General features: G+C 43.7%; 2 protein-coding genes across 3 annotated transcripts; one reads left to right on the forward strand and one right to left on the reverse strand.

The window, feature by feature from the left end:
* The first annotated feature begins 312 nt into the window (after positions 1-312).
* On the forward strand, positions 313-20,524 carry LOC139378957 (nectin-4-like). Of its 2 annotated transcripts, none has more exons than XM_071121596.1 (12): positions 313-765; positions 4,112-4,224; positions 4,318-4,393; positions 4,760-4,927; positions 5,575-5,853; positions 12,628-12,745; positions 16,034-16,185; positions 16,439-16,598; positions 16,746-16,821; positions 16,999-17,061; positions 17,454-17,633; positions 17,825-20,524. In XM_071121596.1, the coding sequence occupies exons 1-12, from the start codon at positions 711-713 to the stop codon at positions 18,215-18,217; spliced, it is 1,833 nt and encodes a 610-aa protein (XP_070977697.1). In that variant the 5' UTR covers positions 313-710; the 3' UTR covers positions 18,218-20,524. The 2 variants fall into 2 exon arrangements, with proteins under 2 accessions (XP_070977697.1, XP_070977696.1); XM_071121595.1 differs by having other exon boundaries at positions 601-765; positions 16,016-16,185; positions 17,825-18,347.
* Positions 20,525-20,794: 270 nt separating this feature from the next.
* Positions 20,795-25,920, reverse strand: LOC139378956 (oocyte zinc finger protein XlCOF6-like). The gene is made up of 3 exons (XM_071121594.1): positions 25,674-25,920; positions 23,497-23,757; positions 20,795-22,622 (listed from the first exon to the last, which is right to left on the reverse strand). The coding sequence occupies exons 1-3, from the start codon at positions 25,842-25,844 to the stop codon at positions 21,063-21,065; spliced, it is 1,992 nt and encodes a 663-aa protein (XP_070977695.1). The 5' UTR covers positions 25,845-25,920; the 3' UTR covers positions 20,795-21,062.
* Between the last annotated feature and the right edge of the window lie 1,277 nt (positions 25,921-27,197).

Below are 27,197 nucleotides of genomic sequence, written 5' to 3' on the forward strand. Positions count from 1 at the left end.
CCTAGATCATGGTATATTGTAGATAGGATATACCTAGATCATGGTATATTGTAGATAGGATACACCTAGATCATGGTATATTGTAGATAGGATACACCTAGATCATGGTATATTGTAGATAGGATACAGCTATCTTGGAAGGTTTTTTCTTCTTCCATGTACAGGTATGAAAAGAACAGTTTGTTGCTTTAACTAAACTGGAAAGGTGACTTCCCAGGTGTGTGTGTGTGTGTGTGTCAGAGAGAGAGAGAGAGAGCGCTTGCAACAGGTGTATCCGAGAAAACAGGTAGGCTGAACCACTCCTACTTTTGTGAAGTCAGAATATGGTGTGAAAGAAACAACATACGCTGTTTATTTCATTAGCCTTCGATTATTATTTTGCCAAAACGCAAAAAGGAAAAGGCAACAAGTTTCGCACAGAGAGCAACTTTCCAAAGGATTTATTGGAGTAAGATGGACCAACCGCAGCATACAACATATTATTGAATTATACACTTTGGTTAAACCTAAGATCTATACTGTTTTTACACTTCTTTACACTTGTCTTCAATTTGGAATTGGATGAAAGAAAGTTGACTGTCTGAGGTGGAGCGGGACTTCTTGGACCAATGTCCTGACTGATTCCAGCATTGTAATAGACCACAGACCTTTAGCCGTATTCAGGACTATCAAGGAGCAGTCGGGCGGACCACTCCACCGAACCGGGGAGAATGACATCACTCCTGGGCGGACTGACACCGCTGCTGTGGATCCTTGGGCGTTTCAGTAAGTCATTTATTAATGGTTTAATGTTTAGACCATGAGCAATAGTAACACTGCAATAGGACTAAGTAAGGCAATATAATTTGCTAAGAAAGTTTCACATAATAATGACAAATATATTGAAAGTTAACTAAAGCTCTGCGTTTTTATTTTGGTTTACCTGTTGTCCTATTTATTTGAGTAATTTACCTACCAAGTCGTTTTTTAAATATAATTATAAAAGTAGGCTACTGCCAACTTTGGTTCTTGTCCAGCTTCTTGGGTTCGTCTTTTCTGGATTAGATGAACAACACTTGAGGAGTTGTCTGATATTTCTGGAAAAACAGGTTGCGGTTAATCAATTTCCCTCCCTCATGTTTACTATTCAGTCTAACTCCTTTCCTTTTCTCTCTATCTCTCTCCCCCCCCCCCCCCCCCCCCACACACACACACACAAGTATGTCTGTATGGGGATCAGAGAAGGATTGCAGCCGGCGTCTATCGTTCTCTACTGTATTTATAGATGCTGATGTATAATGACTGTTATCCATTAAGAATACAGAGACATTGTTTGTGTGAGGCAGAGGCTGAGACATAGAGAGAGGCCGACTGTGTGTGTGTGTGTGTGTGTGTCCAATGTGACAATGTGTATCTATTCATGCACAGAGAGTATGAGAGGCAGTCAGATGGCAATCAGGACTTCATTCCTTGAGGATCAACAATGTTGTGACTTGGCAGAACAGTGTGACATTATAGATGATGTAGCATTACTGGTTATGTCTACATCAAATAGGTTAGTGAGTTTACAGTTCTACCTGAAAACCCACAGGTTGTGCGTGCATGCTTACGTGTGTGTATATATATATATATGTAAACTCAGCAAAAAAATAAACGTCCATATTTCAGGACCCTGTCTTTCAAAGATAATTTGTGAAAATCCAACTAACTTCACAGATCTAAACTGTAAAGGGTTTAAAAACTGTTTACCATGCTTGTTCAATGAACCATAAACAATTAATGAACATGCACCTATGGAACGGTCGTTAAGACACTAACAGCTCACAGACGGTAGGCAATTAAGGTCACAGTTTTGAAAACTTAGGACACTAAAGAGGCCTTTCTACTGACTCTGAAAAACACCAAAAGAAAGATGCCCAGGGTCCCTGCTCATCTGCATGAACGTGCCTTAGGCATGCTGCAAGAAGGCATGAGGACTGCAGATGTGGCTAGGGCAATAAATTGCAATGCCCATACTGTGAGACGTCTAAGACAGCGTTACAGGGAGACAGGATGGACAGCTGATCGTCCTCGCAGTGGCAGAGCACGTGTAACAACACCTGCACAGGATCGGTACTTCCGAACATCACACCTGCGGGACAGGTACAGGATGGCAACAACAACTGCCCGAGTTACACCAAGAACACACAATCCCTCCATCAGTGCTCAGACTGTCCGCAATAGGCTGAGCGAGGCTGGACTGAGGGCTTGTAGACCTGTTGTAAGGCAGGTCCTCACCAGACATCTCCGGCAACAACATTGCCTATGGGCACAAACCCACCGTCGCTGGACCAGACAGGACTGGCAAAAAGTGCTCTTCACTGACGAGTCGTGGTTTTGTCTCACCAGGGTTGATGGTCGGATTCGCATTTATCGTCGAAGGAATAAGCGTTACACCGAGGCCTGTACTCTGGAGTGGGATCGATTTTGGAGGTGGAGGGTGTGTCACAGCATCATCGGACTGAGCTTGTTGTCATTGCAGGCAATCTCAACGCTGTGCGTTACAGGGAAGACATCCTCCTCCTTTATGTGGTACCCTTCCTGCAGGGTCATCCTGACATGACTCTCCAGCATGACAATGCTGCCAGCCATACAGCTCGTTCTGTGCGTGATTTCCTGCAAGACAGGAATGTCAGTGTTCTACCATGGCGAGCGAAGAGCCTGGATCTCAATCCCATTGAGCATGCCTGGGACCCGTTGGATCGGAAAGTGAGGACCCCCCCCCCCAGAAATGTCCGGGAACTTGCAGGTGCCTTGGTTGAAGAGTGAAGTTACATCACACAGCAAGAACTGGCAAATCTGGTGCAGTCCATGAGAAGATGCACTGCAGTACTTATTGCAGCTGGTGGCCACACCAGATACTAGACTGTTACTTTTGATTTTGACCCCCCCTTTGTTCAGGGACACATTATTCAATTTCTGTTAGTCACATGTCTGTGGAACTTATTCAGTTTATGTCTCATTTGCTGAATCTTGTTATGTTCATACAAATATTTACACATGTTAAGTTTGCTGAAAATGAACGCAGTTGACAGTAAGAGGACGATTCTTTTTTTTCTGAGTTTATATGCGTGTATATGCATGTGTGTGTGTGTGTGAGGTGTGTGTTTCTCTGGACACTAAAGGGTTCACTATGAATTGGTATGGACAGTTTTAACTAGTGCAACAAGTCAAGCAACATGTCTTCTCATCTAATCACTTGCTTTCATACACCTGTTTCTCTCCGTCCTCCCTCTGACTGCCTCCTTTTCTTTGTGGTGCTCTCTTAAATTCCCCCCCCCATCTCTTGGCCTCTCTATCTTCTTTGCAAACAAACTTTCCACATCTCTCTGTTCTCTACACCTCTTCTCATACTCTCTGTCGTTCATCCCCTAAAGTATACGGAAGGATACTGAGAAGAGGGTCAGGGTACTAATCCTCAGTCATGGTTCAGTGCACAGTCTCCCTAATGTCTTTCCACCTCTCATTCTCTCTCTCTCAATCCTTCTGCCCCCCCCCTCTCTCTCAACCTCTATCTATGCTCTCCCCCCTCTCTCTCTCTCAACCTCTATCTCTCTGCTCTTTCTCCCCTCCTCTCTCAACGTCTATCTCTCTGCTCTCCCCCCCTCCCTCTCTCAACCTCAATCTCTCTGCTCTCCCCCCCCTCTCTCTCTCAATCTCTCTGCCCCCCCCTCTCTCTCAACCTCTATCTCTGCTCTCCCCCCCCCTCTCTCTCAACCTCTATCTCTCTGCTCTTTCTCCCCCCCTCTCTCAACGTCTATCTCTCTGCTCTTTCTCCCCCCCTCTCTCAACGTCTATCTCTCTGCTCTTTCTCCCCCCCCTCTCAATCTCTCTCTGTTCTTTCTCCCACCTCTCTCACACCCTCTCTTTCTCTTAACCTCTATCTTTCTGCTCTCTCTCTATACTCTACACTGTGACATTGTATTGTATTTCGCTATATTGTAATTGTCTTTATTTTGTGTTTTCTATAATGATGTTTAAGATGCCACACACATTTACCCCAAGGGGACAATAAAGTCATCAATTAAGTTTCTCTCTCTCCCCCTTCTTCCTCCCTTTCTCCTCCTTCCCACCCTTCCTCTTTCTTCCCCAGTTGCTGTGGTGCAGGGGGACTTTGAGGAACAATCTCCCGTGCAGTCCTTGACCGAGATTGAGACCCGGCTGCCCTGCCGGTTCAAGGTGGAAGTGGGCCAGGTGGTGGTTCAGGTCTGAAGCATAATTCACGACAGTACCCATAAAACCAGATATGTTGTACAGAGCATTATCTTAGAAAAGTTGTCTCGCCTCTCCTTGTCACAGGTCACATGGACCAAGGAGAGAGCAGATGGTACCAAGGACCAGATCATCACAGTACACCACACTGCCGGACAAACAGGTAGGACACGTATACAGTAGGTGTTACAGTAGTCACAACCATCCTTCTCTTTATATTATTGTAGCAAACGCCGTGGCCGGAAAGCAAACCCGGGTTGCTGGTTGAAAGGGAAACACCTGTACGCATTGGGCCAATAGGGTTAACCCACTTGGTGGGAATGGTAACCTGGCTCACATAGCGAGGACACTACAATACATTGGTAGTCCACCCTCTTTGCTAACACTCAAAGCCCCAGAAGTTGAATTGAAAGTAGATGACAAAACTACACCTGCACTTTTAACCTAGCTACTTCTCCATCTCTCTCTTTTTGCCTCCCCCATATCTCACTTCCCCTCTCTATCTCTCTCCTCCTCCCCCCTCTCTCAGAGTTTGGTCAGTACTCGGGGCGTGTGCGGTTCGGCAGCAGTGAGCCCACAGTGGACTCGTCTCTGATCATCATGAACACTGTGGAGTCAGATGAGGGCAGGTACAACTGTCACATCAGCACCTTCCCCTCGGGGAACTTTGAACAACAGCTGTCACTCACCGTGTGGAGTAAGTTCCTCCCCCTTACTCATTGTGTCACTTTTTGATTTACAGTGTATAATGTCCTTTTATGGACTATATCTTTTAATGGAAAGAGTAATGGCTGATTGGTGGGATGATGATGATGGTGATAATTAGGATGAAGTTGATGAGGATGTTGATGATAATTAGGATGATGATGAGGATGATGTTGTTGATAATGATGATGATGGGAACAGGTGTCAGTTGTAGTATTACTAGCTAAAACATTAGCTTCAGTTATGGTAATAATATTCATATAAGCCACAAGATCAGTAAACGATTAAGAACTGTTCTTGTAACAGTCAGTGTGTCCAGCTGTCTGAGGTTTTTAGGATCAAGTTTCCTCAAAGAGCTGATCTAGGGTTTTTTAAACACCTACCTAATGGAGAAGATTAGATCTCAGCTTGGATCATGTCAAAGCTGATCCTATTGCAGTGCTTGGTGATTACCACCCCCTGAAACATCATGTCACTGAACTAGGAACAGCTTAACCTCCAACTAACAACTAAGACCAGTTCTAAGATTAGTCCTAAAGTCACCTCCACAAACACTAAGACCAGTGATTAGTTGCTTCCTGTCCCTGAAGAAAGTCTGACAAGTGACCGTTCTTGACATTTGACCCTTGACCCCCACAGCCACGCCCATCTCCTCCCTGGACCCTGTAATTCTTGTCGAGGGCCAGTCCTTTCGATTGGCTGCCTCCTGCCGCTCCGTGGCCCGCCCCCCGCCCATCCTCAACTGGGACACAGACCTGACGGGCCTGTCACAGAATAGGAGTTCGGTGGGCGGGTCAGTCTCCACCCACTTCTCCCTGCACCCCCTGAGGAGTATGAACGGGATGAGGCTGGACTGTCTGGTGAGGCACCGTGCTCTGAAGGAACCCCGCAGGATCACCAACAACCTGGTGGTGCACTGTGAGTTCAGACTCCACGATAGCTACGATTCTAGATACTTTATGCACAGCTCATTGAGTTTGGTCACCAATTATTTATTAAACCAGCTAACAAGTCATATATGTTTTATGCTTGACCTCTGACCTCTTATGCTTCATTCCAAATTGCTTTTTGCTTTTTTATTTAGACAGATTAGAAAAAAGGGGGGGGGCTAGATTAGGAGGACACAAAGTGGGAAAGGTGGAGACAGGGATCAAACCCGGGTCTTGGTGTACCTAGACCACCAGAACATGTGGACTTTGAGTCCATAAAAAGGGTGTTTACCAGGGTCAGAGCTTGTGAGGCATAGCCAGTGACCCCTCCTGTGTGTAAAATCTTACTCAGTATGGGCAATCACTACCTGATTTCCCAAGTCAGAGTATATTGCTTTTTACTATAATTAACCAATGATTAAGGAAGTTGTATCTACCATGATGAACACAAACTTGGATAAGGCTAAAGAAACTCGTACCAGCAGTTACAAGACAAATAGCTACACAACATGACCAAAAGTATGTGGACACCTGCTCGTCAAGCAACTCATTCCAAAATCATGGGCATTAATATGGAGTTCGTCCCCCCTGTGCTGCTATGACAGCCTCCACTCTTCTGGGAAGGCTTTCCACTAGATGTTGGAACATTGCTGCGGGGACTTGCTTCCATTCAGCCACAAGAGAATTAGTGAGGTCGGGCACTGATGTTGGGCGATTAGGCCTGGCTCACAGTCGGCGTTCCAATTCATCCCAAAGGTGTTCGATGGGGTTGAGGTCAAGGTTCTGTGCAGGCCAGTCAAGGTCTCCCACACCGATCTAGACAAACCATTTCTGAATGGACCTCGCTTTGTACACTGGGGAATTGTCATACTGAAACAGGAAAGGGCCTTCACCAAGCTGTTGCCACAAAGTTAGAAGCATAGACTCGTCTAGAAAGTCATTGTATGCTGTAGTGTTAAGATCTCCCTTCACTGGAACTAAGGGGCCTAGCCCGAACCATGAAAAACAGCCCCAGACCATTATTCCACCTCCACCAAACGTAACAGTTGGCACTATGCATTGGGGCAGGTAGCGTTCTCCTGGCATCTGCCAAACCCAGATTTGTCCATATGACTGCCAGATGGTGAAACGTGATTCATCACTCCAGAGAACACGTTTCCACTGCTCCAGAGTCCAATGGCGGCAAGCTTTACACCACTCCAGCCGACGCTTGGCATTGGGCATGGTGATCTTGGGTTTGTGTGCGGCTGCTCGGCCATGGAAACCCATTACGTGACGCTCTCGATAGTCAGTTATTGTGTTGATGTTGCGTCCAGAGGCAGTTTGGGGCTCGGTAGTGAGTATTGCAACCCGAGGACAGACGATTTTTACACGCTACGTGCTTCAGCACTCGGCGGTCCCGTTCTGTGAGCTTGTCGGGCCTACCACTTCGCGGCTGAGCCGTTGTTGCTCCAAGAAATTTCCACTTCACAATAACAGCACTTACAGTTGACCGGGGCAGCTCTAGCAGGGCAGAAATGAGACAAACTGACTTGTTGAAAAGGTGGCATCCTATGACAGTGCCACGTTGAAAGTCACTGAGCTCTTCAGTAAGGCCATTCTACTGCCAATGTTGGTCTATGTAGATTGCATGGCTGTGTGCTCGGTTTTATACACCTGTCAGCAACGGGTGTGGCTGAAATAGCCGAATCCACTAATTTGAAGGGGTTTCCACATACTTTAGTGTATATATAGTGTACAGTGCATTCAAAGTATTCAGACCCCTTGACTTTTTCCACATTTTGTTACGTCACAGCCTCATTCTTACATGGATTAAACTGCATTTTTCCCCTCATCAATCTACACACAATACTCTATAATGACCAAGCAAAAACATGTTTTTACTTATTTACATAAGTATTCAGACCCCTTGCTATGAGACTTAAAATTGAGCTCAGGTGCCACCTGTTTCCATTGATCATCCTTGAGATGTTTCTATAACTTGATTGTAGTCCACCTGTGGTAAATTTCAATTGATTGGACATGATTTGGAAAGGCACACACTGTCTATATAATGTCCCACAGTTGACAGTGCATGTCCGAGCAAAAACCAAGCCATGAGGTCAAAGGAATTGTCCGTATAGCTCCAAGACAGGATTGTGTCGAGGCACATATCTGGGGAACGGTAACATTCAATGTCTGCAGTATTAAAGGTCCCCAAGAACGCAGTGGCCTCGGGTGACCAGCACTGACAGAGCTCCAGATTTCCTCTGTGGAGATGGGAGAACCTTCCAGAAGGACAACCATCTCTGCAGCACTCAACCAATCAAGCCTTTAAAAGGCACATGACAGCCCGCTTGGAGTTTACCAAAAGGCACCTAAAGACTCTCAGACCATGAGAAACAAGATTCTCTGGTCTGATGAAACCAATATTGAACTCTTTGCCAAGCTTTACATCTGGAGGAAACCTTGCACCATCCCTACGGTGAAGCTTGGTGGTGGCAGCATCATACTGTGGGGATGTTTTTCAGCGGCAGGGACTGGGAGACTAGTCAGGATCGAGGGGAAAAATTAACGGCGCAAAGTATAGAGAGATCCTTGATGAAAACCTGCTCCAGAGCGCTCAGACCAAAGGTTACCCTTCCAACAGGACAATGACCATAAGCACACAGACAATGCAGGAGCGGCCTTGGGACAAGTCTCTGAATGTACTTGAGTGGCCCATCCAGAGCCCGGACTTGAACATCTGGAAAGACCTGAAAATAGCTGTGCAGCAACACTCCCCATCCAACCTGAAAGATCTTGAGAGGATATGCAGAGAAGAATGGGAGAAACTCCCCAAATACAGGTGTGCCAAACTTGTAGCGTCATACCCAAGAAAACTCGATGCTGTAATCACTGCCAAAAGTGCATCAACAAAGTACTGAGTAAAGGGTCTGATTACTTATGTAAATGTGATATTTCAGTTTAAAAAATGTTATAAATTAGCAAACATTTCTAAAAACCTCTTTTTGCTTTGTCATTATGGTGTATTGTGTGTAGATTGTTGAGGGAAAATAACGATTTAATCCATTTTAGAATAAGGCTATAACGTAACAAGGGGTCTGAGTACTTCGAATGCACTGTATATAGCATAACCATGCCGTAAATATTATGCATGTACAAATGTTTTATTTTATTTTTATTTCACCTTTATTTAACCAGGTAGGCTGGTTGAGAACAAGTTCTCATTTACAACTGCGACCTGGCCAAGATAAAGCATAGCAGTGTGAACAGACAACACAGAGTTACACATGGAGTAAACAATTAACAAGTCAATAACACAATAGAAAAAAAGAGAGTCTATATACATTGTGTGCAAAAGGCATGAGGAGGTAGGCGAATAATTACACTTTTGCAGATTAACACTGGAGTGATAAATGATCAGATGGTCATGTACAGGTAGAGATATTGGTGTGCAAGAGAGCAGAAAAGTAAATAAATATAAACCGTATGGGGATGAGGTAGGTAAATTGGGTGGGTTATTTACCGATAGACTATGTACAGCTGCAGCGATCGGTTAGCTGCTCAGATAGCAGATGTTTGAAGTTGGTGAGGGAGATAAAAGTCTCCAACTTCAGCGATTTTTGCAATTCATTCCAGTCACAGGTAGCAGAGAACTGTAACGAAAGGCGGCCAAATGAGGTGTTGGCTTTAGGGATGATCAGTGAGATACACCTGCTGGAGTGCGTGCTACGGGTGGGTGTTGCCATCGTGACCAGTGAACTGAGATAAGGCGGAGCTTTACCTAGCATGGACTTGTAGATGACCTGGAGCCAGTGGGTCTGGCGACGAATATGTAGCGAGGGCCAGCCGACTAGAGCATACAGGTCACAGTGGTGGGTGGTATAAGGTGCTTTAGTATCAAAACGGATGGCACTGTGATAAACTGCATCCAGTTTGCTGAGTAGAGTATTGGAAGCAATTTCGTAGATGACATCGCCGAAGTCGAGGATCGGTAGGATAGTCCGTTTTACTAGGGTAAGTTTGGTGGCGTGAGTGAAGGAGGCTTTGTTGCGGAATAGAATGCCGACTCTAGATTTGATTTTAGATTGAAGATGTTTGATATGAGTCTGGAAGGAGAGTTTACAGTCTAGCCAGACACCTAGGTACTTATAGATGTCCACATATTCTAGGTCGGAACCATCCAGGGTGGTGATGCTAGTCGGGCGTGCGGGTGCAGGCAGCGAACGGTTGAAAAGCATGCATTTGGTTTTACTAGCGTTTAAGAGCAGTTGGAGGCCACGGAAGGAGTGTTGTATGGCGTTGAAGCTCGTTTGGAGGTTAGATAGCACAGTGTCCAAGGAAGGGCCGGAAGTATACTGGTGTCGTCTGTGTAGAGGTGGATCAGGGAATCGCCCGCAGCAAGAGCAACATCATTGATATATACAGAGAAAAGAGTCGGCCTGAGAATTGAACCCTGTGGCACCCCCATAGAGACTGCCAGAGGACCGGACAACATGCTCTCCGATTTGACACACTGAACTCTGTCTGCAAAGTAGTTGGTGAACCATGCAAGGCAGTCATTAGAAAAACCGAGGCTACTGAGTCTGCCGATAAGAATATGGTGATTGACAGAGTCGAAAGCCTTGGCCAGGTCGATGAAGACGGCTGCACAGTACTTTCTTTTATCGATGGCGGTTATGATATCGTTTAGTACCTTGAGCGTGGCTGAGGTGCACCCGTGACCGGCTCGGAAACCAAGATTGCACAGCGGAGTAGGTACGGTGGGATTCGAGATGGTCAGTGACCTGTTTGTTGACTTGGCTTTCCAAGACCTTAGATAGGCAGGGCAGGATGGATATAGGTCTGTAACAGTTTGGGTCCAGGGTGTCTCCCCCTTTGAAGAGGGGGATGACTGCGGCAGCTTTCCAATCCTTGGGGATCTCAGACGATATGAAAGAGAGGTTGAACAGGCTGGTAATAGGGGTTGCGACAATGGCGGCGGATAGTTTCTGAAATAGAGGGTCCAGATTGTCAAGCCCAGCTGATTTGTACGGGTCCAGGTTTTGCAGCTCTTTCAGAACATCTGCTATCTGGATTTGGGTAAAGGAGAACCTGGAGAGGCTTGGGCGACTAGCTGCGGGGGGGGGGGGGCGGAGCTGTTGGCCGAGGTTGGAATAGCCAGGAGGAAGGCATGGCCAGCCGTTGAGAAATGCTTGTTGAAGTTTTCGATAATCATGGATTTATCGGTGGTGACCGTGTTACCTAGCCTCAGTTCAGTGGGAAGCTGGGAGGAGGTGCTCTTGTTCTCCATGGACTTTACAGTGTCCCAGAACTTTTTGGAGTTAGAGCTACAGGATGCAAATTTCTGCCTGAAGAAGCTGGCCTTGGCTTTCCTGACTGACTGCGTGTATTGGTTCCTGACTTCCCTGAACAGGTGCATATCGCGGGGACTATTCGAGGCTATTGCAGTCCGCCACAGGATGTTTTTGTGCTGGTCGAGGGCAGTCAGGTCTGGAGTGAACCACGGGCTATATCTGTTCTTAGTTCTGCATTTTTTGAACGGAGCATGCTTATCTAAAATGGTGAGGAAGTTACTTTTAAAGAATGACCAGGCATCCTCAACTGACGGGATGAGGTCAATATCCTTCCAGGATACCCGGGTCGATTAGAAATGCCTGCTCGCAGAAGTGTTTTAGGGAGCGTTTGACAGTGATGAGGGGTGGTCGTTTGACTGCGGATCCGTAGCGGATACAGGTAATGAGGCAGTGATCGCTGAGATCCTGGTTGAAGACAGCGGAGGTGTATTTGGAGGGCCAGTTGGTCAGGATGACGTCTATGAGGGTGCTCTTGTTTACAGATTTAGGGTTGTACCTGGTGGGTTCCTTGATGATTTGTGTGAGATTGAGGGCATCTAGCTTAGATTGTAGGACTGCCGGGGTGTTAAGCATATCCCAGTTTAGGTCACCTAACAGAACAAACTCTGAAGCTAGATGGGGGGCGATCAATTCACAAATGGTGTCCAGGGCACAGCTGGGAGCTGAGGGGGGTCGGTAGCAGGCGGCAACAGTGAGAGACTTATTTCTGGAGAGAGTAATTTTTAAAATTAGTAGTTCGAACTGTTTGGGTATGGACCTGGAAAGTATGACATTACTTTGCAGGCTATCTCTGCAGTAGACTGCAACTCCTCCCCCTTTGGCATGATGTGGTGATGTGGTGTAGCCTATAAATGGCATATTTATTAGAATAATAATTCAATTCATTATGACACTGTCTTTCCTCCCTTCCTCACTTGACGCTGCCATGCAGCTGCTGCTCCTGTCATTGTCACGGTCACCAGATTCAGTGTCAGGGACGTTGTTGTTAGTCTCAATCTTCTTATGTTGCTCAACTTTACTAAAAAAATGTGTTATGGGCACATATGACCAAGTCTCTTTATCCTGTTCTTCCTTTTCAGCCCCAGATTTATACCTACATTCCATTTTAGCCAGAGTTCAGATTTTTTGCTAGCTAGCCAGCTAGATCTGAAGCTAATCCCCACCAATTTTGTTCAATGAAATGAAAAACGTTCTTGAGGGCCCCTCTCATTGGCTGCCATATCTTCTATGAATTAAACCAAGCTTGTATTAGGCTACAGAAATGTGTACCTGCAGTTACAAGGCAAATAGCTATACCATGCTAGTAAATAATATGCACAGACAAATGACCTGGTGAAGCCTACACATGGGATATTATCATGTAGTAGCATTGTCCATGTGTGTTAAAAATCAATTGCTCTCTGATCTTGTTTCTCGATTTGAAGATCCTCCCAATGCAGAGATCTCTGGGTTTAATCATAACTGGTATGCTGGTCTGGAGGGAGCTGCCCTCAGCTGTGTCAGTGGAGGAAACCCCAAACCACAGAGTTTCACCTGGACCAGGTAACACATGCCCTCCCTGCCTGTCGGCCTCCGTCTGTCTGACAGACTCAACTGACTCACGCTCTGTCTGTCTGGCATAATCTGTTTTTGTTTTGATTTACTGGTAATTCTATTAGTCAGTTTTAATGGTGTTACTAAGCCAAACCGGGGGGAGGTCAGGAATTGTTTCTAGTTGTGCTATGAGTTCCACTTGCCAGGTTTTCATTGTCAATAATCATTTGATTGAGTTACATCGTTAAACAAAGGTTAGATACATGGTAATACCGTTTTGGTTCAGGGACAGTTCAAATGGGACATGGGTATCAGATATGTTGTCTTACACGGTGATGATAGCTGTGCTGGAGCAATCCCATAATGGCGGAGCTGACTGAAGTTCTTGTGGTTTCTCTACCTGGCAAATGTTTCTGGTAACCTTTGGAAGACATACCGCATGGTGGAGTAAACCATTCTCCGGGTGTGGTAGAGGGTGGAGGTGGAACAAACCATCTACTGGAAATTACGAAGAAAAAAAAATGTCTCATTAATAAAAAGATGACAGTTAGACCTATGTCTGCTAGTGCGGACGATGTACAGTACCAGTCGAAAGTTTAATTCAAGGGTTTTCTTTATTTGTACTATTTTCTACATTGTAGAATAATAGTCAAGACATCAAAACGACGTGCAAACTTTTGACTGGTACTGTATGTGTGTTTTACTGGATCATGGCCCACTGGGCACACACTGGTTGAATCAACGTTGTTTCCACGTCATTTCAAGGAAACTAGTGGGGTGAGACATGTGTCACCAAGTCTTAAGCTGTTAGTCACATGAACACACCTGCAAGGCGTGTTTGTGTGTTAGTAACACGCGCACGCACACACACACACACACACACACACACAGACAGCACGCTCACACACCCACACTGATTCCCTCTCTCACCCTTATATACTTAAGACTTAGATCTCTTGTTACACTCCATCGCTCCTTGCTTTACTTACACTCCTCCTTAAAAAACACCCCTCCTTAAAACACACTCCTCCTTAAAACACACACGATGCCCTCACGCTCCTGATTTAATGATGAGTAAGAAAGTTAAAGAGGCCCAAAGATCATACCCCCAAAACACGCTAACCTCTCACCATTACCAATAACAGGGGAGGCTAGCATTTATTTGTATAACTACATTGTCCAGCAGACCAATGAAAACTAAGGCGCGTACAGAGCTAGCGGGAAATGCTTTTACAGTTCTCTGCCCCTTCCGATTGGAACACGCTTGAAAAGGTCCTGTAAATACAGGAGCTCGTCCCTTTTCAAATGGGTTTAAAGCCAGGTTAAACACTGTGATGGGCCATGAAGTGGGGGGCTGTCAATGTTTTCACCCCTAGTGGCACCACACTTTCCCAAACCTTGTGTAAAATGTTTTTTAACTGTAGTGCTTTGTGTTTTATGTTGTAAATGTGTCTGCAACTTTGTGTGCTGCTATATTGGCCAGATCTCCCCCCCCCCCCCAACCCCTCTTTTTACGCTGCTGCTACTCTCTATTTATCATGTATGCATAGTCACTTTAACTATACATTCATGTACATACTACCTCAATTGGGCCGACCAACCAGTGCTCCCACACATTGGCTAACCGGGCTATCTGCATTATGTCCCGCCACCCACCAACCCCTCTTTTACGCTACTGCTACTCTCTGTTCATCATATATGCATAGTCACTTTAACCATATCTCAATGTACATACTACCACAATCAGCCTGACTAACCGGTGTCTGTATGTAGCCTTGCTACTTCTAAAGCCTCGCTACTGTATATAGCCTGTCTTTTTACTGTTGTTTTATTCCTGTACCTACCTATTGTTCACCTAATACCTTTTTTTGCACTATTGGTTAGAGCCTGTAAGTAAGCATTTCACTGTAAGGTCTACACCTGTTATATTCAGCGCACGTGACAAATAAACTTTGATTTGATTTAATCTCAATGAGACTAACCTGGTAAATTAAAGGTAAAATTATTTAAATTGGGCACAACATGATCCAAAAAACAACCAAAACAAACTGAAAATGCATCCAACATGTTTGTGGAGACACAAGCTTGATATATTCATTGCGTGCTAGGAATATGGGACCAACTTTTGGCTACTTTAATAGACTATAAGTGAATTTGTCCAAATACTTATGGCACCTTTAAATGGTGGGACTAGATACATAAAGTGCTTTAATTTCTTAACGGTAAAACAGATGTGTATGAAAATACTCTCAAATAAAAAGTGACATTCTGTACTGTCACCTCCTAAGAAACATTTGATATCAAATCCAAAATGCTGGAGTATAGAGCCAAATTAAACGTTTTAGCTTCACTGTCCAAATAAATATGTAGGGTAGTATACTTTCACTCCCCCTTAAAACTCACACGACGCCCACCCGCACGCACGCACGCAGCAGGTAAACCAGTTTGCCTCTTTGTACTCCTCAATGCAAAGCAGGGGGAGAAGTAATAACCGTGCTGTCATATTGTCGTGTTGCAGCTTGTGCGGAATGCAAACAGAGGACGCAGTTTCACACGAGGGAGGAAGGGGGGGGCCGGGTGAGAGAGGTTAGAGAGGGAAGAGAAAGGAATGAGTGTGGGCTCCGAACAGGAGGGGTCGAAAGACAAGGAATGGGGGAAGTGGGTGGTATCGAGCCAAAGTGGGCATGGGACGGGGGAGGAAGGATACACTGTGGATTTGTTCAGAACATTATCAGGCAGTGTGATCTGTGTCTATGTAAAATTTTACGGTTCCTGTTTCTGTTTTCTTCTGCACATTGGGGCTCATAAAGAGTCTGTTCAAAAGGCCCAAAACAGGACTCAAAAGTATATAGTAGCCTATTGTTCAGATATAAGACATTTCAAATGGGAGTTCTGGGCCTGTATTTACACTGTCTCAGAGTAGGAGTGCTGATCTAGGATCAGGCCCTCTTATTCACGATTTAAAAACCCAGACTGATCCTAGATCAGAACTCCTACTCTGTGATGCTTTGTGAATACGGGTCCTGGTTTGTTGTGGCCTGCTTCATGTCCTTGTGGTGCTCATTTGACCTTTACGGTTAGTGTTGTTTGGTGGTCAGTAGTCAATTGTATTTTGGGATGTGTTGCTGTGATGTTCGGGTTAGTGGTGGTGTTTTTTACAACACTGTTGGGTGCGTTCAGGTTCAGTGAGTGGTGTTGGGCGTTAATAGTCATGAAATTCAGCCCATTATTGTAGGATATACTGTATTCTTCTGTTAAGCCCTACGTTAAGTGCTATAGTATTTCTGTTATGCGCAGGAAGGGTGGAGACTTACCAGAGGGCGTTACGGCAGGGAATGGATCCCTGATGTTCAATAGGCCCCTTGGTTTGACAGACGCTGGTATCTACCAATGTGTGGCCTATAACGTTGTGGGGACCGGGAAAGCAGAGGTGGAGATCACTGTGACAGGTATGTTGTGTTGTTACTCTGAGTCATATAAAACAAATCACTTATTTTTTTATTTTTTTAACAGTAGTCCAGGATGTATGTTTTTTTGTTGTTGCTGTAGGCCTCCATGTTTCTTTCCTAAAAAAATAACTCTATTATATTAATGGTGCCAGTTAAGCATTTGGATTACATGTTCACTCCTGTATTCAATATGATGTGTATGTTGATTATGTTTGTGAATATGACATCACTTCCTGTTGTCCCTTTCCCACAGAGTTTCCTCAGAAGCCGGTGTTTTTCAACAGTCTCCTGATGATCATAGTTGGCGGGGTGGCTGGAGGACTGCTACTCATCATGGTCATCATAGTAATCTCAGTGACCCGTCACCACAAACGCAAAAACAAGAAACTGGAGAGAGAATTGACTGTGAAGAAGTATGTTTTCAAACCTCACAGTAACTCCCTTGAAATTGTTCTAGAATCTAAATGACAAATGTTACGCTGAAAACAGTAAATGCTTTTTGAATTAAGAATATTTTAACAATGTTTTTCTCTCTCTTTCTCTCATTCTCTCTCTCTCAGGGAGGAGATCAGTACACTCTCCAGGCAGGCCTCTTTCAGGAGAGTCAACTCAGTCAGTACGGATGCTAGAGGACAGGTATATAATATTACCATGTCTTACAATCTGCGGTCTCTTCTCAACAGTCTAGGCATGCAGTCATTTTGTAAATAAATACGTGCAATTCCATGAGCATTATCTATTTGCCTCGAGCTAATATGGTCATCTCTCCCTCCCTTTCTCCTCCCCTCCCTCTCTCATCCCTTGTTCTTTCAGATGGAGGAGAATATCCCTCTCAGAGTGGAGGGGACACTGCGGACCAGTCTGTCCTCTTTAGGGGTCAGTCTTAATTTCACTCTTTCTCTGCATGCGGGGGAGCCTTTAGATTTAACCTTCATATTCATGGCTTCTGAGTTCTGGGTGGCATATGCACATCTTATTTTAGTGTTTAATTAACATTTATGTAGTTAAATGAAATGTAAGGAGCTTATTTTCTCAAAGTAACATTTATATTTGAAAATAAAAGTAGTGCATCTCACATACCCTATATGAATTATACTTCATACTAATTTAACTGTTACGTTATTAAGACTTCGTGCTTTCTCTCCATCTTCTGTTCTGGAACTCCCGCTTCGGGAAGCCATTTTAAATCAGACTTTTCAGTGCAAAATGTGTGATGTGTTTAAAGCTCTCTCTTTTTCTCTCTCCATCTCTCTTTCCTTCACACCCAGGATCCAGGGCGCATCAGGGACAGTCGCTCTACTCTGGTAGGGGGAGGTGGACTAGACTACCTGGGTCGACCTGTTCTGAACAACTCTTCACGACGAGGGAGGGAGAACAGAGCCATGGACAGAGAGGAGGAAAACAGACTTAGGGTGGAGTCATACGTACGGAATAGCACTATGTCTTTGGTAAGTGTGTGTGAGAGGCATGAGGAATCAAGAATTGCATACTCACTTTCTTGTAAATTGCTATGAAAATTAGAACCTTTTAAACGCATAGGTTTAGTATAGGTTGCTAATAGTGATACTCAAATTAGCCCTAGTTATTTATTTCCTCTCTCTAACCACATGGTTACCCCTTGTCTCTGTTTGACTCACAGGGAACCCGTCTCCACCTGCCAATCCAACCCTCTCCCTTCCCAATGGAACAGTCCACCAAGCTGCTGAGGTCCCTGAACGGCAGCGTCATCATCCCAACAGAGGGGGGTTTACATGCACGGAACTCCCCTCTCAGCTGCAGCTACCCTCCTGTCACAGACGACGAACAGGAGGAGGGTGAAAGTGTGGAAGGAGAGCGGGGGACAAGCTCCAGGATGAGTCGTTTAGATCAGGGGAGGTCAGAGGACCAGGACAACAGTTCTCAGATCTCAGACGCGGAACGTGGACACAACCATCACTTCCAGCAGAACAACGGAACGCTGAGACCCAAACCCCGGCCCAACGGCATCACATCCCCACACGCCTCCCTCATCCATAAGGCCCAGATTGTATAGATGGGTCCGGGCAAGAGCTGGTGACGCACTATACGACAAGGATTGGTCGTGACTTTGGGATAGGCGCTCGCCGGTGTGGTGGCATACCCCGGTGGCAGCCAGTTTACCTCCTTTTCACTTCTAGAACATCCCTTGCCTTCGCCTCGAGCTCTCAGACATTTTTGATCAACAGGTAAAGGTTCTTATTGGTGAACAGATAACGCTTCTGATTGGTGTAGAGATACAAATAAGTAACACATACGTTTCACAGGAGAGGAGCTGGACAAATGAAAAGCTTATGAATGTCAGGTTGCACATAGACCGAAGTAGTCATAATATTTTACTGTATATAATATCACAGCAATAACGATCACTACAGGAAGCATCAAGAGGACTTTTACATGATTTTGTACCCTAAAAAGACTTATTTTTTTACATTTATTTTTATTAAGACTTGATGACAGGACACTGTAACCGAGAAACAAGATTTGAATATCATCAAATGCAGTGACTCCTAACTGAACTCAGCGAAGAGGCATTCAGCAGAAGCACCAATAGCGCTTGCCCGTTCGAAAGAATCCATGTGTAGGTGAACTTTCACCCTCCTTTCCTCTGGATGAGGGGATACAACACATGTTCACCCTAAAATTGAGTCCATCTTTCTAACTTTAAGTGTGGCAGGGGTTTATTTAGATATACTCCTCCTTGCCATGAACCTCGATGTGCACAAACAACAACACTTTGAAATCGCTATAGTCTTTGATGCCAAAAGCCAATGAGACTGCATTTTAGCTGTGGAAAAAGTACCCAATTGTCAAACTTGAGTAAAGTAAAGATTACTCAAGTGAAATTCACCCAGTAAAATACTATTTGAGTAAGAGTATTTTGGTTTTAAATATACTTAAGTACATTTTAGCAATTCCATTTATTTTTTTATACTTAAGTATCAAAAATAAAAGTATTACTCATTTCAAATTTCTTATATTAAGCAAACCTGACACGATTTGCTTGTTTAAAAAAAAATGTACTGATAGACAGGGGCACACGCCAACACTCAGATATAATTTACAAACAAATATTTTTTAGTGAGTTTTCCAGATCAAAGGCAGTAGCGATAACCAGGGATGTTCCCTTGATAAGTGTGTGAATTGGACCATTTTCCTGTCTGGCTAAATGTTCAAAATGTGAAGAGTACTTTTGGGTGTCAGGGAAATTGTATGGAGTAAAAAGTACATTATTTTCTTACGGAATGTAGTGAAGTAAAAGTAGTCAAATATAAATAGTAAACTACAGATACCCAAAAAACTACTTAAGTAGTACTTTAAAGTATTTTTTACTTAAGTAGTTTACACCACTGCATTTTAGACAAGAGGTTAAAATAGCTTTGATATGAAATGTTTTACACAACAGTGAGATCCTATGTGAAAGTCTACTAAAACTGAGGATGTAAAAGCATTGTTCTATTTTCTTACACCAGACATTTAGACAATCAAACTGTTATATGCCTATGTTTGTATACATACAGTTAAAAGAGCCTTTGCTTTGTAGGCCAATATGAAGTATTATTATGTCTGATTCTACTGTATTATAATTCATTGTGCATCCGAAATGGCACCCTATCCCCTACATAGCCCCTGGTCAAAATAAGTGCACCATATCGGCATAGGATGCCATTTCAGCCGCAGACATGCTATCGACCTACATCTCTATAAGTGGGTTTTTTTCACGCCGTATTCCAGTAAATGGCTTATTGTAGTTCCCTGGTTTGTACTGTATGTATGGGATTCATGTGTGGAACTTTGTTGTTTTAATGCACATGTACTTCTTTAGGAGAGTAGCAATATCGTTATGTTTTCTATATCAATTGTTCCGTTGTATAATACTGATCTTTCTGAGTGAACGTAATACCTACATAGAATGTAAGAGGTTGGAAGTATATACACCGCCCCCTGGTGTGCACCAGTGGATAGTGCAAGAGGAAGAAAGTTCAGGGATCTTGCTGTAAGGTCTGCAGACTGAGTTTTACCTGGCGAGGTCACGTGGTCATGTGAAAACCCCTGACCCAACCACGTGCTCCATTAGCCACAACTGGGGCCTGTTCAGAAGGATGTTGATATAGAACGTTCAGATTCAGAAATGTATCATGTCGAACAGACATGATTGGTAGAATAAGGAATTGTCAGCTCTATTCATTCTATTTCTATCTGCAACAACTGTTTCACATCACTAAAACCATCCCTGCATATCTTCTAAACATGGAGATGTGTTCATTCAGGGAGGGTGTATGTCTGCTCAATGTATTATTGTGAAATAAACTTCTTGAGGGTTTGAGTCGTGGTTGAGTAGTGACTGGGTGATAGGCCCTATTATTATTATTGGTTTGGAGTGACTATCATTAAGCCTTATATCTGACATTTCTCAACATAATTTCAAAACCTGTGTGGTACACTGCCCTACCAAGCAAAAAGACAGTAACTGCTCATTTGGTCGAAAATTAGTTAGTAATTTTTGCTACATTAAATACATGCTTAATGACGTGGACAAGTATCCTGCCTCTATTGTAATGTGTTTTGGAGAAAATGGGGGTCATGTTAGCTGCTTCTGTTCTCTATCATATAGAAAGGTTTAATGGTAGTATACCGATTTAAAAAGTAAACATGCATGATTGTAGTATGACAGGAACATATTACAACTTTAATCACAATTCCAAAATAACAATGAATGTCAAAGCATTGTCAGAAGTTACAAGTTGTGCCTTTAACCTGCGTCCTCCCAGGGGCTTCGTTTAGGAAGGGGTATTAGATTCCCTCCAATATTAGAAAGATAAATTGTTTCAAGTCAAACAAACCAATTCCGCAGCCTCCTCTCAACAACCCTGAACCATATGGCTTCTGAAATGTATGATATCCTTATATTTTTTGCCACATTTCCCACAGGCGTGGAGTTCGGTCACAGAGTGAAATTTTGCTACATGGGTTTTAAGGTAGGACGCCAGAGCAAAGGTTTTACCGCAGTAATCACAGGCGAACGGCTTCTCTCCGGTGTGCAAGGCCAAATGGACTTTTAACGATTCGTGTTTATAGAAACCCTTGCCACATTCATCACAGGTATAAGGGGGTTCTTCGGTGTGTGTGCGTTCGTGTCTCTTGCGCTCACGTTCACCTTTGAAGCCTTTCCCACAGTAGCTGCACGCTAACGGCTTGCTGGTCAGGTGCGAGGCTTGATGCATCTTTAGGTACCTTGACCGAATGAAGGTCATTGGGCATTTGCCGCAAGCATACGGCTTGGAGTCCGTGTGAGTCTTCTTATGGTCGCTAAGCGTATACTTGGTTTTGAAACACATCCGACACTGAGAGCACTGGAATGCTCTCTCTTCTGAATGAACACTTGTGTGAATTTTCAAATTTTCTTTTTTTCCGAAGCACTTCCCACATGTTGGACATTGGAACGGCTTCTCTCCCCTATGGACTGATGCTTGGTGCTGTTTGAGTTCGGAAGGAGACTTGAAACCTTTTCCACACAATTCGCAACGGTGAGCTCCTCCTCCGCTGTGAGTTAGCTGGTGATTCTTGAGGTATTTCAGCTTTACGAAGGTTTTTGGACATTTGTCACAAGCATATGAGTTTGAATTTGAATTGTGCAATATTGTATGTTCCTTGAGGCCATTTTTACTTTTAAAACACTTCTGACACACGAGGCATCGGAACGGTTTCTCTGTTGAATGAACGCTTGCATGTTTGTCCAAATAACTCTTTGTTGCAAAGCACTTCCCACATGTTGGGCATTCAAGCGGCTTCTCTCTCCTGTGGACCACCAATTGGTGATTTCTGAGCTTCCAAGCAGTCGGGAAACATTTCCCACATAATTCACAACAATAAGGTCTCTCTCCTGTGTGAGTCCGTTGATGCTGTTTAAAATTACATAATTTCTTAAAAACCTTACCGCAGTCCGGACAGAGGTACTCTTTCCGGGTGTTGGTAGTCTTATTTTGTTTCCTGTTTGGCCTTGGCTTTCTGTTGTGAAGAGATTCGTCACTCGAGGTTTGTCCTGCATTAGCATTCTCCTCCTCCCATTGGTCATCATCTGCGTTCTCCTTACTTCCGTCTGATTGTGCCACCATGGGTGCTTCTGTTCTTTTCTTTTCCCTCCTGGGTATAGTGGATAGCACAGAATCCCCACTGAGACTTTGTGCATCTGTACTTAGGGCCTGAATGTCTGTAGGCCTGCTTTCTGCCTCTCTGTCTGTTGGCCTACTTGCTTCTTGTTTGGCTGTATTTGGCCCCTGTTTGTTAGACTTAGTGAGTGAGGAAGGTAATTTTGCCAGAGATATAAAGCATTGTTTCATCTCTATGGTTTTAACTCTGATCGTGGTCTCCTTGCAATTTGTAGTCTTGTCAGCCTCATCAATGGGAGTTGGCACTTCAACCTGGGAGAAAAAAAATGGATTGGATCTCCAACATACACACACACACAGTCACAGAGCAGCACCCCTGGTTCAGGTTATGGAGTTAAGTGCCTTGCTCAATGGTACAATGGCAGTACATGTCAGTCCAGGTATTCAAGGATAATAACAGTAAAGGGCTCATGCCCACTGATAACGTCAGCCCCCTGGACTGCATAATTCATGCAAATGATGGGGGTCACCTTGGGGTCATGATAGGGGCTGCACCAAATGATTGATGTATTATAATAATTGATTATGCTTATGTTGTATTCATAGAAGGGAAAGGGCTATAAGACCTTCCCCACTACATGTATAGGTTTCTGGACCACAGATTAGCAATATATGCATTATAAGATTATTTTCTAGTCTCTGCCTCTTATAAGAAACGTTATGAGCAGATGTGAGAGCCATTGCGGTCAAAACAGGGTGTCTGTGATAAAGCGCCTCAAGGCTAAAAGAGATACATAGACACAGACCCCTGCAGGGGAGTAAATAGATAAGAGACAAGTTAGACATACCACTGTAAGCCACACGGGAATGGAAAATTACTGCTGAGCCCTTAGAAAACACTGGACTATTGTTTTCTCCTGCAAGTTTGTATAACTGTATACGCATGGGCTTGGTGTCATGAGTAGAAGGTGTTGACGTAGGCAGTTACATCACTAGGGGTTGACTGCAAGCATATTAAAGCAACTTTGACCTGTTTTATTTTGCAGAACTTACTCTGAAACATACGTGCTGTGTTTCCGTTAACTTCTGTCTGCAATTGCATTAAAAGGTTTGATTGATTTACTGATTTCGCCAATAAGCCAAAGATTGACAAAGAACCTACACAAACGTGTTAAATATAACATACCTCCAAATCCTCTGCAAACTCCGGTGAATATGGTAATCCCGTCCATTCCTGCTCTTCCAATGTCTGTGGGGTTCTTCCCACTGTCTTTTCAGGTATCTCCTTACCGTCAGTCATCTCCAATAGCTTAACTTTCAGAGATTTAACCTCACTTTGACTCTGGCATATCTTTGAACACAGAGCTGCAGTACCTTTGGAGATCAAGTGGTTGATTTTGATAATAGTCTTTGTCACGAACTGTTTCATCACACATTTCAACTGGACCTAGAAACAGAAAACATATATAGATATATTTTTCATTCCACAACAACCTGTTTTCAAGCTGTTTAACTATGGATAGAAAACGAATTAGCTCATACGTTAAAGGGATAATCCACCCCCAGAAATGAAAGTCCTGTCAATTTGAGGATAGTAACGTAAACTCACCCCATTCCGTACAAATGTGCGCAACCGCAACATTCAAACGAGGCTACAAAGAAAACTAATGGGACTGTAGCGACTGTGTTGACTTCAAAATCGGGTGTGTGAACTAGGTTTCTCTTCAAGCGTTGATCGACATGGTAATGGCTCTATAGTATTGGAGAAATGTTGAAAAAAATGGACCCTCCGTTACATCTAGACGTGTCATGTCGTAACGTACAGCACGCATAAAGCATCTATTTCTGTCTTACAATCTCTCTCCACCAGGTGTAGCACTTCTCTCATCCTTTAAAAACAAGAAATGGACAGTGATGGGGTAAGGGGGATGGATACCTAGTTATTTTTTGCGTCATCATTGCATGCGATCATCATTCTCAAAGCCGCTGTTTACTTGTAAGATCACTTTAGCACCGCCCTAAAAACCCGATTAAAATTCGACACAAACCTTCAAATAGGTATGTAATGACACATATAAACTCTTTATAGTGTTCTATTTACATTTTAGAGGCGATAAGGTGATAAGTTGGACAGATCGAGTGAAAAAAAGCCATTTTCCCACACGACATCTCTCCTTCTCACTATCACGCATTAGTTTCGCTTCCCCACCCGCCATTTTTAAAAAGACCCTACGGGCTCATTGCCTGCTTGAATTATGCAGAAACGGGCAGTGTTAGGTCATGTAATTGATTTTGTTGGAAAGGGGAGAAATTGTGCTTTACAATGGTATTGACATTACAGTTGATCTGGAAGTATTACTTTTTGGGGGCGCTAAAATAAGGGCAATTGTACGGACCAAGGCGATGTACGAGTTTAGTATATTTTCTATGAGTGAGTAAAATAACTATTTTCTCCATAATTTAACCTCTAAGTGGTCCGTTCTCACCACTGGAGATAAAGGATAACAAACAATCACATTTTATAACTCTTAAATAATTACATGCACTCCAGATCGCCAAACCAGCCAATATATGGTAAGGGTATATACTTGTCTAGAACACACCCATCTATTTATATCGTTAAAACAAATTATATATATTTTGCTTAGGGTGTGTTCGTAAATTCAACCTGGAGTGGGCTCTGGGCCTTCGTAATTTTACTCGCCCTAGCAGAGCTGGTTAAGCTATTTTCATGTTATCCAGAGCATTGGTGACTGTAACTGTACAGCTAGCAACAATTTAATTACGCTTTTCCGCCGTGGTTTACTAACACTGGCCATATTCAAGCGGTGTTGATCATTCGTAAATTCATCCGTTATTCTGCACTCTGTCACACTCCGATGAGTGCTCTGAAATCAGAGTAGATAGCCAGAGCGAATTTACGAACGGACCATTTGATGTGTTCTATCTAAACAGCGTACCAAATTAGTAACTACCATCATGCAATGCGCCCTTTGTGTCTGTGGGAAAGGGCCGTTGGTGCCATAGCAACGTCTGTACTTTGCATTGTCTGCCTCAAGAGATTAACTGAAAATTGAACATGGTCTGATTGTAGACCCCTAAATTGATAGTGCAGTGTGTTTAGACGATTTTACTACTAGCTAACTACTTCACATGCTGGTAATTGTGTTTGGCTACCTAACTAGCCAGCCCAGAGAGAGCATTGCATTGTGGGCTTTGTAGTCGACTTGGGCTGCAACAGATTTCCACAACGATTTGCACGTTGATTGTATTAGTGTCATTTAACACTGCAAATCATAGGAAGTAGTGATGTTGGATGGATTATTAAACATTTTATTTGTAAAAGTAAAGTTAGCCACTTACTTTTACCTCCAACTTGGACTCCCCTGTCTTTCCTGCATCGACAATGCCTGTGCTGTGTTGTGTAGAAAAGACTGAGACCGCCATACATTTGTCAATTTCATCCTCAAACGACATCATTAATTCATCCATAATAGATACCAACTCATTATGGAAAGGATCTGGCTGCCACATCTTGTATTTGGTAGTTAATTATCAACAGCGATTGTTACATTTTTAACAAAGTACAACAACATACATAGACCGTATGACGATACACCTTCTTCTTCGATGGGGTTTAACGGCGGGTAGCATCAATAATGGTGCAATACCCCCACCAACTGGACTGAAGTATAAATCCATTGTTCACTGAGTGCACAAAACATTAGGAACACCTGCTCTTCCATGACACTGACCAGGTGAATCCGGAAAGAAAGTTATGACCCCTTATTGATGTCACTTGTTAAATCCACTTCAATCAGTGTAGATGAAGGGGAGAAGACAGGTTAAATAAGGATTTTTAAGCCTTGAGACATGGATCGGGAATGTGTGCTATTCAGAGGGTGAATGAGCAAGACAAAATATTTAAGAGTCTTTGAACACGGTATGGTAGTAGGTGCCAGGCGCACCGGTTTGAGTGTGTCAAGAACTGCAAAGCTGCTGGGTTTTTCACAAACAGTTTCCCGTGTGTATCAAGAATGGTCCACCACCCAAAACTCATCCAGCCAACTTGACACAACTGTGGGAAGCATTGGAGTCAACATGAGCCAGCATCGCTGTGGAACACTTTTGACACCTTGTAGAGTCCATGCCCACCTACGAATTGAGGCTGTTCTGAGGGCAAAAGGGGGTACAACTCAATATTAGGAAGGTGCTCTTAATGTTTTGTACGCTCGGTGTACTTTGTGATACGAAAAGAGAAAAATGATCCGGCCAACTAACCGGTAGTCACTAGTTACCACAGCCACAAAGTCATAAACCCCACCTATTTCTACAATTATCTTCTTAAAATGTGATGTGAAACCTAACCTTAATCGCACTGCTAACATTATTAAGACCAAAAGGCTAATGTTTCTTTATACATTTTTACAATATAGCCAATTTTGACTTTGTGGCTCTGGCAACTAGTGGGAACACAACCTACCCAACACATTAAAAACCCACCACCCCATTCCACTATTTTGACCCCATCTTATCCTACACCAGGACAACGGCCTGGCAGGAACTACCATTCAACACACCCTGTAACTCTTCAGCAGTAAAATCTCGTATTACTAAGTACTTCTCTGCAGTTGCCACCACAACACCTATTTTCTGTGACTTGCATTCCATTCCGGTGGTACAGGTGATAACCACATTTAATTTGTAGGCCTATCACTCTGTACTGGAAAAAGTATACTACTCACTGTGAGCCTGTTAGGGTCCCTCACCCTTGAACCATCTTCATCTACTTTCTTCACTGGCTCAGCATAGAACACCTTCTGTACAACTCTGACCCTGGCAGCCCCAACCTGCCTCTCTCGCACCAGACACTTCTGATCCCCAGCA

Source organism: Oncorhynchus clarkii, chromosome 21 (genome assembly GCF_045791955.1).
Source record: "Oncorhynchus clarkii lewisi isolate Uvic-CL-2024 chromosome 21, UVic_Ocla_1.0, whole genome shotgun sequence".
NCBI classification, from domain to species: Eukaryota; Metazoa; Chordata; class Actinopteri; order Salmoniformes; family Salmonidae; genus Oncorhynchus; species Oncorhynchus clarkii.

Bases quoted from the DNA above. Each gene is read 5' to 3' on its own strand.
- LOC139378957 (XM_071121595.1), top strand. From the start codon at position 711: ATGACATCACTCCTGGGCGGACTGACACCGCTGCTGTGGATCCTTGGG. The intron at 4,928-5,574 runs GTAAGTTCCTCC...TGACCCCCACAG, and splicing joins GCTGTCACTCACCGTGTGGA to CCACGCCCATCTCCTCCCTG. The intron at 17,634-17,824 runs GTAAGTGTGTGT...TTTGACTCACAG, and splicing joins GGAATAGCACTATGTCTTTG to GGAACCCGTCTCCACCTGCC.
- LOC139378956 (XM_071121594.1), bottom strand. From the start codon at position 25,844: ATGTGGCAGCCAGATCCTTTCCATAATGAGTTGGTATCTATTATGGAT. The intron at 23,758-25,673 runs GTAAGTGGCTAA...TTCTGTTTCTAG, and splicing joins AGTCCAAGTTGGAGGTAAAA to GTCCAGTTGAAATGTGTGAT. The intron at 22,623-23,496 runs GTATGTTATATT...TTTTTCTCCCAG, and splicing joins AGTTTGCAGAGGATTTGGAG to GTTGAAGTGCCAACTCCCAT.